Below are 12,684 nucleotides of genomic sequence, written 5' to 3'. Positions count from 1 at the left end.
CACAAAGTTATACTCACATGCCCAACAGTACAAATGTGACAACTTTTAAAGTTGTCAATTGGCATATATTTATAAAACAAATAGTTCAAAGGAGCACACATTTTCACCACATGTTATGAAAAGCTCTAAATCAACCTCACCTGCTCTAGGAACACAGACAAATGACTCCACCTCTTTTCAGCCTCATTTGAAAGCAGACACTTCACAATTTCTTGCCAAGACAGAATTAATTATTGTCACAAGAAACGCAGTTATAAAGAGCTTAAATGTACTGTGAAGTAATTTAAAACACACATTTAGGATGTGGCTACAATAACACAAAACATATCTTCATAAAAGTTTGTTTATTATCTTGAACATTCATCCATCAGAATGTTTTTACCTGCATGTTATTCAGCTGCATCGATCGTTAAATGCTATATAAAGGATTTTTCTTAAATGTTTTGAACACTTTCTAGGCAAGGGCACCCTCTAAGTTCATGTATGACTGAAACAGACATTACATGACACATGCTGTATAATTCTCATATCACCTTATTTTGGGTAAATATTAAATAAATAGTACTCATCTATATAGAAATGAAGTAAACATAATAACCCATCAATACTTTAATACTACAAATGTACACACTAACTAAACCCACTAAGGGAATGTAGTTTTTCAGTGGATATAACTAATACTTAATATTGAATAGACTTACCACAATCTGTATTTGATGCATTGTATGCAAAACATTGACTGCTTTGATTAATATTAATTACTTTGTCTGGCCCAGTGATAATATCAACAACAGCAGTAACACAGACTTAACAGACATTTCATCATACCAGTATCATTGCTATACATGTCACTCAACTTTTCCATGTTTACCACACAAAAGTTATATTTACTAAAATGAATAAAGAATTAATTCCATAAAATATCATTGTCATTTTTCGTTATTTCACAATACTAATAGATATCTATACAAAACTATACATAAATCAGTGTATTATTATTTTTACCTGCCTATACCACAAATACATAACAGCAAAAATCAAATGTAGTGTAATGACAAACAAGCCAATTAACCTTACAAGTATGAATCTATCCACAACTTACCACTAAACACCTTAATCAACTAATAAACTTAAAAATCAACATCAACGAATGACACACTCCAATTAATTAACTATGAACCAACTAATTAGTAATGGTACGTTCCCAATCAATTGTGAATTATGTTAAATACCAGAGTATCCTGCAAAGGATTCCATTAGATTTTTTCCAATGTAAGAACAGAAATATTGAAAAACAAAATTAAGAGAAAAATGAACCAACTTCCAGACTCAATTTCAGGATACGTGCATTCTGTATCACCCATAAAACTATCTAAAACTAATAGCAAATACTTCACCTCTTCACTACAAACTGACAGGGACACATACCACCACACAGTCATCTTTCAGTGTAATCAACAAACCTCATGGAACAATGCTGCAAGGAACTGCTCCGCAATCAAACTCATGAATGCAAAGAAAGTTCCAAGTAAGTAGTGCCTTGTATATTTTACCTCCACCTTTTTATTTGTAGTAATTCTTAGTTGTCTTACCATAAGTTACTTTTTTTTTTTTTTTTCTTTGATTGCCCTTGATTTTTCTAGTCAACTAGCAATTCTTCACTTAAGCAATTAGTCAACGGATAGCAGATTTATATAAATCATAAGCATATATATATATATATATATATATATATATCAACTAATCAGTGCTCAAACGCATAAAGCTTGCTGTGGTGCACCGGCAAACAATAATTAATGTGTCCTAAAAAAAAACAAGAGAATTTTTCATGCAGATTACATAATCTGAAAGTGTTTAAGATTAAAAAACATGAAATGATTCCAAAGTCGACACTTCAAACTTTCCATTAATAAATTTCTCTTGTCTGTGAGGCAAGTATATATTTGTATACAGTTTCGATTTACTTTTGTGACATGGTCAGGATTTATTACAAACTCACAATGCTTTATTTGTTGTTATTTCTCAGTATTTTAAACAATTACATGGTGTTTTAAGTAAAATGTAAGTGATTGCACATGTTGCCTCGTCGTCATCTAATTTTTAAAAATGTTTCTTCGGTTTTCCAGACAGCAATGACACAAAATATGACATCCAGAGTACCAGCTCTACAACACTCGAAGTGACTCAAGTACCATTCCCCCATAAACCCCCAAAGCAACCACACCCCTCCACCATTGCCGAAATGAAAACCCTAGATGCACAGCATCATGTAAGTTGCACAACATTTTTCCATACAAATTAAAACTTGAAGTACATTGAAAACAAATGGCATGACTGTTGATTTTCACTCTTGCACTCTCTGTGTACAGATACCCACACTAAAAGCCAAAGTAACAAAGATAGAGTCTGTTAAAAATGTGTTTTTTAACAAGACTGAAGCAGAGGTAATGAACTGTTGGATAACTGATGAAACCGGAGGAATTCAAATTGCCTTGTGGGACAACTTCATTAGTGACGTCTATCAAGGAAACTCGTATAACTTTACGAACCTGATGACAAAAAGGTACCAACAAAAAACCTTTTTACAATCAACCAGACACACAACAATTACACCTTTAAAAATTCAAATTTCTACTGGACCACTTCATCAAATGTCTGAGGATGAAATTACTCCTCACAAAAACATCACCTCTGCTTTACAAGGTGTGCAAATAAACATCAGTAAACACTGCCCAAAGTGTGCCACTCTTCAACAAGATTTTTCTCCACAATGTGCTTTCCACCGCTGCACATGCAAAATGTTAAGGAGTGGCACCGCTTACGTCACAAAACTTGGTGGCATTTTGGAGTTTAAAGAGAACAAAACGGAGCTCTCTTTAACAGTGTCAAATTCCATTTTGAAGAGATTTTTAGCACCACTACTTGACCTGGGCAACACCGATGCCCAGGACATCGAACAGATGTTCCTGGCCATGAAAAGTTTAACAGTAACATTTACACACAACATGCAGGTTCTACAAATGCAAAAAACACCCAACGACGATACTGATGAGGAACTTCTTCACATTGAAGAAACTCAATTGTCACCAGAACCTGCTGCACTTTTTATCCCGCAAAAAACACCAGTAAAAGAAACCAAACATTCAAACGATGAACCGTTTCTTCAAATTGTAGAAACCGAATCGTCACAAGAACCTGCTGCACTTTTCATCCCACAAAAAAGACCTGTAACAGAAACCAAACATTCATGTAAAAAAACAAAGTGTGATACATAGACTTGTGTTAAGTTTATACAACCTGTATAACTTGTATTTTCTTGTAAAAAAAAAAAAATTGTAGATGTAGATCTATAGGGGTTTACTTTTCAGTGGTTAAAATGTTTGTTTATTTTCCCCCCATTTTTTCTAGTTGCTAAAATTTGTAATGGAAATATACGTTGCTGTAAAAATATGATTTAATTGTGAAGCTTTCTTCTACTTGATTAAATGTTTAAGTTTTGCAACTATACAGGATGCTTTCTTTATCAATGTTTTACTTTTGATGGTTCCTTTTTTCACCCAAAATAATTTCCTACTTAATAAATGCAATACAACACTAACTTTTGTCCTCTATTTTTGTACCTGTACTTCCATTTATATTGCTTTAATTTTTTGTTTTGAAACTCCAACTAATCCTCTTTTTGTATGACCTGGACTTTAATTTTAGTCCCCTATAAAATTTCCATTATTGGTCTAAACATGTAGTGTGTAATTTAAGTCAAATTATAAATGAGCTGCACAAAAATGGTTAAACAAGATTTTTTTTTTTTTTTTTTTTCTTGTTCCCAACCAAGAACTCAGGAAACTGCAATGTGTTGGCCAACCACATGTTACTGTTGTAAGTGACGTGCAGTTGACCCAAAGACTGTGATTTTCCACATTCCAGATACATGTCTTGTTAATTCAATTGTTTCAGCAGTACAATGAACTTTTAACTGTTACAATAAAAATATTTACTACTATAAGCACTGAACTATTAACCTTCAGTACTGATACATTCTTACTTACCTATAACCCAGATAAATATATATTTGACTCTTTCTCTCAACATTTATAAAGCTGTGAATTGTCACTTGGATTATTTTTACCTAGATAATACTCCCATTAATCCTTCCCATTTAATTGGAAATGTGTTTTCTCACACATTCTGAATGAACCATGTGTCCGCCATTTAGATTTTTATAGTTAACATGATTTTGTGTACTTATTCTTTCACTGAAGCCTCTACTTTTTAAGCCCTTAATTAATGTCCTCTGAGTGGCGCAAGTTGCTAAAACCCCATATCATGAATCCTGAAGCATTCCAGTTGTGGGTTAGAATCCTGTATGGGACAGTTTAAAATTGGGTATAAAGTTGTCATTTCAATTCCTTTATTACTTGGGTAAGAGCTGTACTAAAGTTTCTTAAAAAATGGGATCAAAAATAAGTGTGTTTTTTTGTAACTTCATTCTGTGTTCGTTCTCATCAGACCTTCTGATTTCACCTTATCTGTAATTCTGAATCTATCTGTTCTGGAAAAGTGCTGAAAAAGTTGCTGGAAAAACCCTTAAAAGCCAAAGAGCAATAAGGGCTTGGCCCCAGAAAGGCTGCTTGCAGCTTTAATTAGCCTATATAACCATAGGTATTTCATTAAAGACCATGTTCTTGTTCTTTATAAGAAGTGGTTTTATTTCATTTTAACAAAGATGTGTGTCACCGCAGTTAAATCTGTGTCTATCATGATAAAACCTTAATATCAAACCTATATAATGAGTTTGGAAATTCTAGAGAAATGCTAAATAAATGCACTTTAAACCCATTCGATTTTAGCCGACTAAATTTACTGTAGATTTAGTCGACTAAAATCTTATGATATTTAGTCGACTAAAATCTTATGATATTTAGTCGACTAAAACTAGACTAAAACTAAAAACAATTCAGATGACTAAAATATGACTAAAACTAAATGGTATTTTAGTCAAAAGACTATGACTTAAAATAAATTTAAAATTTGCTGTCAAAATTAACACTGCATGAGAGGCTTAATAACAGCCAATTTGAAGGTTTGATCTGCTTTTTATTCCTCAAGTAATTATGTAAACTGTGTGATCCTAAAATGCGTCATACTATTTGTACCATAGTTTGGGTTACCAGTTAATCACGCCAGTCAAACGAGGTGCAAATGAGGTGTCACTGGGTCAAAAAAACACCATCAAACAATCATCTTGGAAACCCTGCGACTCCCCTTCCAGGCAGTCTTCCCCATCTTCTGGCAGTTTTCAGCAACTTTGTTGATTCACTTCGGAGCAGTCAACCCATGGATGAAATGACGAAGGTTTCACTCCTAACAGGATTCAACAGGAATCTACGCATTATACATGCACCGGGACACTTTACTCAGCAACTACAGAACCAATGCAAGTAACTGCTTGTTAACTATTTAGATGCACTTCTAGGCTTTGACCCCTTTTAATTAAGGTGATGAGATTCTTTGATGTTCTTAACAGGTTGTGATTTAGTTTATGAGTAAATACTACCATGACTCTCCACTCTCTCTCTCTCTCTCTCTCTCTCTCTCTCTGCAGTGTGCTCTCTCTCGCTCTCTCTGCAGTGCACTCTCTCTCTCTCTCTATCCATGCCTTCCTTGCGTTGGCATCTATGTTTAATGTGTGTATGTTTGTGTCCAGTCAGATGTTGCATGTACCCCTGTAGTGTAGTTTAATAAACATCCATATGTATTCACACTTGGTTGTCTGTGTTTGCTGCTCACAGAACGAGGTCACTTTAACGTCCCGGTTTCGTTACATGCTCTGGGAGCAATGTATTAGTAGTAAAATTATTTTTTGTGGCTAGAGAAATAATTTTACTAAGAGTCAATAAGCGGTTAACACTGTCCGCCCTGCGGACGAACAAATCATTTTATTGTACTATTAATGCTATAATGTTACAAGTAATTCCTGAAGGTGAATGTAATTAATAATAATCCGCTATGATTAATTATGTTCATCTCACTTTGAACTAATTTGTAACACCGGTAGGCTTGAGACTGTCCCATAGACTGCCAAGTAAATAACAGTGTCAAGGTCATGAAAAGCATGGTCAGAATAGTAATCTCAGTTATCACCAGTAAAGTATGGAGTGCCACAAGGATCTGTCCTAGGTCCTCTGCTATTTTCAATATACATGTTGCCCCTTGGTAATATTATTAGAAATAAGGATTAGTTTCCATTGTAATGCTGATGATACTCAACTATATATCTAAACAAGACCAGATGAAACTTCTAAATTATTTAAGCTATGAGTGTATTAAAAATGTAAAAGATTGGATGACCAATAATTCTCTCCTATTGAATTAGGACAGAGATATAAGACCGAGATATTACTTATTGGACCAAAAAGAATACACAGAATCCCTTGGATTACAATTTGCAATTAGACGGATGTACTGTTACTTACTCTACAGTCAAAAATCTGGGTGTTATATTAGACAGTAACTTGTCTTTTGAAAATCATATTTCCCATGTTACAAAAAACAGCATTCTTCCATCTTAGAAACATTGCCAAGCTACGAAACATGTTACCTGTTTGTGATGCAGAAAAGCTGGTTCATGCATTCATGACCTCTAGACTGGACTATTGTTTTGATCTTAATGCACTGTTGTGTTGTTTTTTTGATTATTAAGTTAAAGGTATTCCAGGTTGCAGCGGCTAGAGTCCTTATCGGTCCAAAAAATATGATCATATTACCCCAATTTTACAGTCTTATATTTTACAGATTATAATGACTTGTACTGTCTTTTTACACATTGCGTTGCATCGCGCCGCGTAAACATAAAATCATGTCTGCATTTGTGATCTGAGAAACGACAAACAACAAGTGCTACTCTACACTGCTTAAAACTTGCGTTTGAATCATCAGTGGCAAATCCTTTAAATATGTAAACGTACTTACAGACTGTGAGTCAGAAGCGCTGGGACTGAAGTCTACTCTCCCAGGATAAGGAAACAGCCATCAATAAAATGTGCTGCACACATCTGTATATTTGGGTTGAACTGTTCTGGAACAGTGTTGTAAATACAACTTAACCACTGATTTCTAGTTGTGTCCTCTTTTGGAAGACCAAACAAAGTATTTTCGCTTTCACAATGAAACGGCATCTCCACAACATGACAGCAGCAGCAACAGCGAGAATCAAAGCTATGTCTTTTTTCTTTGCGTGAACATTTAGGCAGCGTTATGTAAATCTTCCCACACAGTGACACAGAGATGTGGGGGCGTGTTTAAACGAGGCGTTTTAGGAGGGCGTGGATGAGTCCTAACTTCTATAAAGAATATCTCTTTGGGTTTGAGACTTTAGTCTTTGCAACTTTAAGGATCTTATCTATTCACGAACAGCTTGTAACACTCCATAGAGAAATAAAAATTTGAAATCGCATCATATGACCCTTTTAAGTACCGTATCAGTTATAAAATATTATTACCTACCTATAAGACCCTTAAAGGTTTAGCTCCTGCGTACCTAACTAGTGTTCTCCCACAAAACTCTGGACTTTTGATCGTACCTAGGATAGCAAAGTCCACTAAAGGAGGTAGAGCTTTTTCACATTTGGCTCCCAAACTCTGGAATAGCCTTCCTGATAGCGTTTGGGGTTCAGACACACTCTCTCTGTTTAAAATCTAGATTAAAAACACACCTCTTTGACCAAGCATTCAAATAATGCATCTCATAATCTTGTACCACAGTTATATCTGATCAAATGCACATTATTATTCCTAAACTTGGGTTAAACAAATCATTTTTGTTTGGTTGGAACAGCAACTACGCTAATTATGTCTCTATTTGTTTTTATGTTTTTGCCGTGATATCTAGGAATTGCACAAGCTTCAATCTGAATCTAGCCCTTACAAAGACCTGAGATGACCGAACACCTGAGAAGAGATGATGCCAAACCCTCAGAGGACCTCAGATGATGCCAACCCTGAAACAACAAACAGAACTACCAAATTATGCTACAAGTTTGATTGCAACATGTAATCATTGCAATTAATAATGTTCATCATCTGTTTGATTACGTCATTAATTGAATTTTACCATACATTTCTGCCATATCTACTGTCAGGGTCCTGTCACAGCAATCTGGATTATTTGGTTATTTAGTAACAGGGCTCTGACAGTCCCTGTGTCCTGTTTGTGTGAGGGGGCGTGGTTTCGTGCTCGCTTGAGTTACGCGCTCTTCCCTTTAGGTTCAGGTTTTGAGCGCGGGGTTTGGGCTCGAGCCATGTTCCCTCTCGTCTTTGTGACTTCTTGTTTGTGCAGAGCGTGGCATTCGGGTCTCGGCACTGGATTCAAGTTCGTATTCGGTTTGTGTGCTGAGGTTCGGACACTCGCGCTCCATGTATTGACCGTCAGTGCGAGCGCATGGTTGAAGTGTTCCCTCACCGGGCGCTCGTGTCTTATGTCACTGTATGTGTTCTTACCCCACATGGGGTTTGTTTTGTTATTCGTGCCATGTGCTCATGTCTATCGTGTTACCCCACCCCTCTCATTATCTGTTCATTGATTCATTTGCTTTCTAATTCATTAGTAATTTGGTTCCCTGCTTGTGGTCCCTTTGTTGGCTGTCCTGGGCTGATGTGTTTCATTCTGTTTGTATGCCTGCCCTTTACCCTGTTTCTACCGGTTCCCTGTATTTTTACATTTATATTTATCATTCTGGTTTTCCCCTACAGGGTGGTTTTTGTTATTTTATATTTTTGGTTAAATAAAACCATTCATTGCACTTGAGCCTTTGCTACCCATTCGCAACGTGACAATGTACGTTAATTTGACGGTCACCACTGACAAGCTTCTACTAAATATTTTGTAGAAACATAATTTTCTGTAAAGCTGCTTTGCAACAATTTGTATCATGAAAAGCGCTATACAAATAAACTTGAATTGAATAAACATGATGGGATTTTGCCAAAACTGTTCTATGTATATTCAATGCTGTATATCAGAGTGCTGTCTTGTACTTTTGACTGAATTGCCTAGCAACTTTTATGATGGCCAGTTTTCCCCTTCGTCTTTTGGACAGGGGCTCTGTGGCAGGAGACAGGTCTGAAGAGCTTATGGTCCCTGAATGCAGACTTGGTTCAGGTTTCTTCATTTTATACCTGTAGGTAAATTAGTTTTCATTAAACATGTTCCGAAATCATAGACAATACAAAGGATGAACTGTTTCTATGTGTATTTAGCTTTGATTTGAAAGAAAACAGCGCATCCTTGTGGCATGGATGATACTGAAGAGCATACGGTGATATGGAGAGACACAGAGGAGACCATTGACAAAGGAATTGTTGAATAAAGTCGTTTTTTTCGCTTACAAAAAGTGTTCTCATCGCTTGTTGACGTATGTAATTGTATATGTTCTCTAATTGACTTTAATCATGAAGTGGGTGGAGTAACATACACAGGTTTGCAATCATCAATAAAATGGCCGCTGCTCTCTTGTGCGGGTGTGCAGGGTAAACGCCAGATAATGTCTGAGTTGTAAGTCTTTTAATCCTTCGTCATGTATTACCGGTTACCTAGCTCTAATTGAGATGGCAGCGCCAACAGGTTATGGGCCCAGTAAAGAGTTTGGGAACCGATGGAATCGTTTATGTTTCGACGGAGAGGAAAAGAATTATGAACTGTGGGAAACAAAGTTCCTGGCACATTTGCATCTTCTGGGTTTGAAATCCATCATATTGGGTGAAGCCTCGGCCGTGGATGATGAGGGTGCAGAGGAGGAAGACGACAGTAAAAATGAAGAGGCATATGCAGTTCTGATCCAATTATTAGATGACAAGAGTATGTCGCTTGTGATGAGAGAGGCTGCGGATGATGGCAGAAAGGCATTACAGATTTTGAGAAATCACTACGCTGGTAAGGGGAAGCCACGTGTGATAAGTTTGTATACGGAGTTGACATCTCTTCAGAAAGGTGTAAATGAAACCGTTACAGATTACATTATTCGTGCAGAGACTGCAATTACAGCATTGCGGAATGCGGGAGAGACTTTGAGCGATGATTTATTGACTGCCATGATTCTAAAGGGTTTGCCCGATACTTTCAAACCATTCTCTATTTTTATTACACAGAGTGATGAAAAACTAACATTTGCTGACTTTAAAGCAAAACTGAGAAGCTATGAAAGCACAGAGAAGTTAGGCTTTGCTAGTTCGGGAGAGGACAGCATAATGAAAATTCAAGGAAGGGACAATTGGTGTATGAGACTCACCTGTTACAATTGCGGCCAGAAGGGTCACAAAGCCGCGGAGTGCACGGTGGTTGCTGGGGAGCGCGGGGAACGGAGACAATGGTGTAGTTTCTGTAAAAGCACCTCACATAAAGACGTGCACTGTCGTCGAAGAAAGCGGGATAAAGTGAAGCAAACTGTGGACGAAGAGGAGGATCACACATTTGCGTTTATGGTGGAGCAGGTGAATAAAGTCCCGGTTGGTGGAGTGGAAATGAAAGGTCTCATGGTGGATTCTGGAGCTACTAAACATATCGTTACGGACATTGAGAAGTTCGTGGATTTCGATTTAAGTTTCAAGCCACAGAGCCACATTCTGGAGCTGGCTGATGGAGAACGGGCCAGTGGAATCGCGTTGAAGAAGGGTACCGCTAAATTGCGTTTGAGAAATAGCAATGGTCGCATTGTGGACATGATGTTCACGGTTCTGTGAAAGCGGCAATTTCACACGGAGCAACAGTAATCTTCAAAGAGGGACAGAACCGACTCATTCACAAAAATGGTACAACTTTTGATATTCATATGTATGATAGACTGTTTTATTTGAGTACTGTTGCTAATGAGATTGATGAGTGTAACGCGTGCTATGATATTCAGACATGGCATGAAATACTGGGTCATTGTAATTATGATGATGTGTTAAAGTTGGAGAATGTTACAGAAGGGATGAAAATTAGAGGTAAAATTGACAGATCCAATTTGAAATGTGAAGTGTGTGTAAAAGGCAAATTTGCTCAGCACAGAAATAGAGATCTAGATGAGAAAGCAAAAGATGTATTTGCACTTGTTCATGCAGATCTGGCTGGTCCTATAGAACCAGCAGGAAAAGATGGTTTCAGATTTGCCTTAGCATTCACAGATGACTATTCAGGAGCTGTGTTTACCTATTTTTTGAAGAACAAAAGTGACACTGCCGTAGCCACTGAGAAATTCATTGCTGATGTTGCACCATATGGTAAGATTACATGTATAAGATCAGATAATGGAACAGAATTTACATCTTCCGTATTTCAGTCATTGCTCAGCAAGAATGCTATTAGACATGAAACCTCAGCTCCTTATTCACCCCATCAAAATGGGACAGCTGAAAGAGCTTGGAGGACTTTGTTTGAAATGGCAAGATGTATGCTAATTGAGAGTAAATTACCAAAGGAGTTGTGGACATATGCGGTACAAACCGCTGCTATAATTAGAAACTGTTGTTATAATAGACGTCTGGGACAAACTCCATACTACCTGATAACTGGAAAAAAGCCTGATCTATCCAAAATGAGAGTGTTTGGGTTAGAGTGTTATGCGTACAAGTATGACAAGAAAAAGTTGGATGCTGTCACGGTGTCTGTTCTGTGTCTCCCTGGGTGGCCACTAGAGGTCTCACTTCCCCTTATTGTCACCTTCGTCAGAACTACATTTCCCACTAGCCTTATCTGTTCATCACTGCTTATTGGGTTCAGCTGTCACCACTTACCTGGTTTGCACCTGTCTTTAAATACCCTGGTTGTTTCTGTCATGATTACGGAGTCCTTGTTTGATGTCACCTTGCTATTCCCTGTTCCCTTGTTGATGTTCGTGTTTCATGTTTTGGACTGCTTATCTGGATGTTGACCCTTGCCTGACTGGATTATGATTTTGGATTTATCCTAATAAAACATACTGCAATTGGATCTACCTTTCTGTGTGCGTTACGTGACAGAGGGACTCCGTCACAACCTAGAGATCCAGCGATATGTTTTTCGAGGATTCTCCCCCAGCCACAGAGCGGGAGAGGAGCAGGTTTGAGGGAAACTCGCCTGGTGGTCTTCCGGGGGACCAGGGGAGGTCGCCAAGGAGGGAATGGTCGAGAGGAGGTGCAACATCGCTCTCAACCGTGGCTTCCCTTTGACCCTGGGCTCATTGGGGACGGATCAGTGCCACTGTCTCACCATGGCGGACGGAGAGGGGAGAGGAAGCGCAAGTCCGCCATGGTGGCGCCACTGCCCACGATGGCCGCAGAGCCTGTGCCACGAGGCAGGAAGGACGCCGTCAGGCCTAGATCCAGCGGTGTGGGATTTCGAATCTGTTCCCCAGCCACCATGGAGGAACGGAGGGGGAGACTCCGGAACTTAACCACCCTTCGTCAAAGGGGGAGTGAGGTGGGTGGCCTGGCGCAATTGTTTTGGACCATGGCGGTCGGGTTGGGTTATAATGATGTAGCACTGAAGGACTTTTTTAACAATGGGTCTGGATGACCCTTTGCCTCAATGGGAGATGAAGGGGCTGGAGATCCTAGACTTTTTGGGGGGTTTACCCGTTACCTGTGCCATCGGGCTCAGTGGGATACATCAACCACACTTGAGTCTCCAGACAAGATGGCCGCCAGCCCAGTGCCACAGCACAAGATGGC

General features: G+C 38.3%; 1 protein-coding gene across 1 annotated transcript; it reads left to right on the top strand.

The window, feature by feature from the left end:
* Positions 1–1,386: 1,386 nt before the first annotated feature.
* On the top strand, positions 1,387–3,383 carry LOC122137278. Its single transcript, XM_042723038.1, has 2 exons — positions 1,387–1,528; positions 2,127–3,383. The coding sequence occupies exon 2, from the start codon at positions 2,331–2,333 to the stop codon at positions 3,273–3,275; it is 945 nt and encodes a 314-aa protein (XP_042578972.1). The 5' UTR covers positions 1,387–1,528; positions 2,127–2,330; the 3' UTR covers positions 3,276–3,383.
* The last annotated feature ends 9,301 nt before the right edge of the window (positions 3,384–12,684 follow it).

The sequence above is a fragment of the Cyprinus carpio genome, chromosome B4 (assembly GCF_018340385.1).
Source record: "Cyprinus carpio isolate SPL01 chromosome B4, ASM1834038v1, whole genome shotgun sequence".
NCBI classification, from domain to species: Eukaryota; Metazoa; Chordata; class Actinopteri; order Cypriniformes; family Cyprinidae; genus Cyprinus; species Cyprinus carpio.
The sequence above is the reverse complement of the archived record's forward strand: the minus strand, read 5'-3'. Positions and strand labels throughout refer to the sequence as shown.

Bases quoted from the DNA above. Each gene is read 5' to 3' on its own strand.
- LOC122137278 (XM_042723038.1), top strand. From the start codon at position 2,331: ATGACTGTTGATTTTCACTCTTGCACTCTCTGTGTACAGATACCCACA.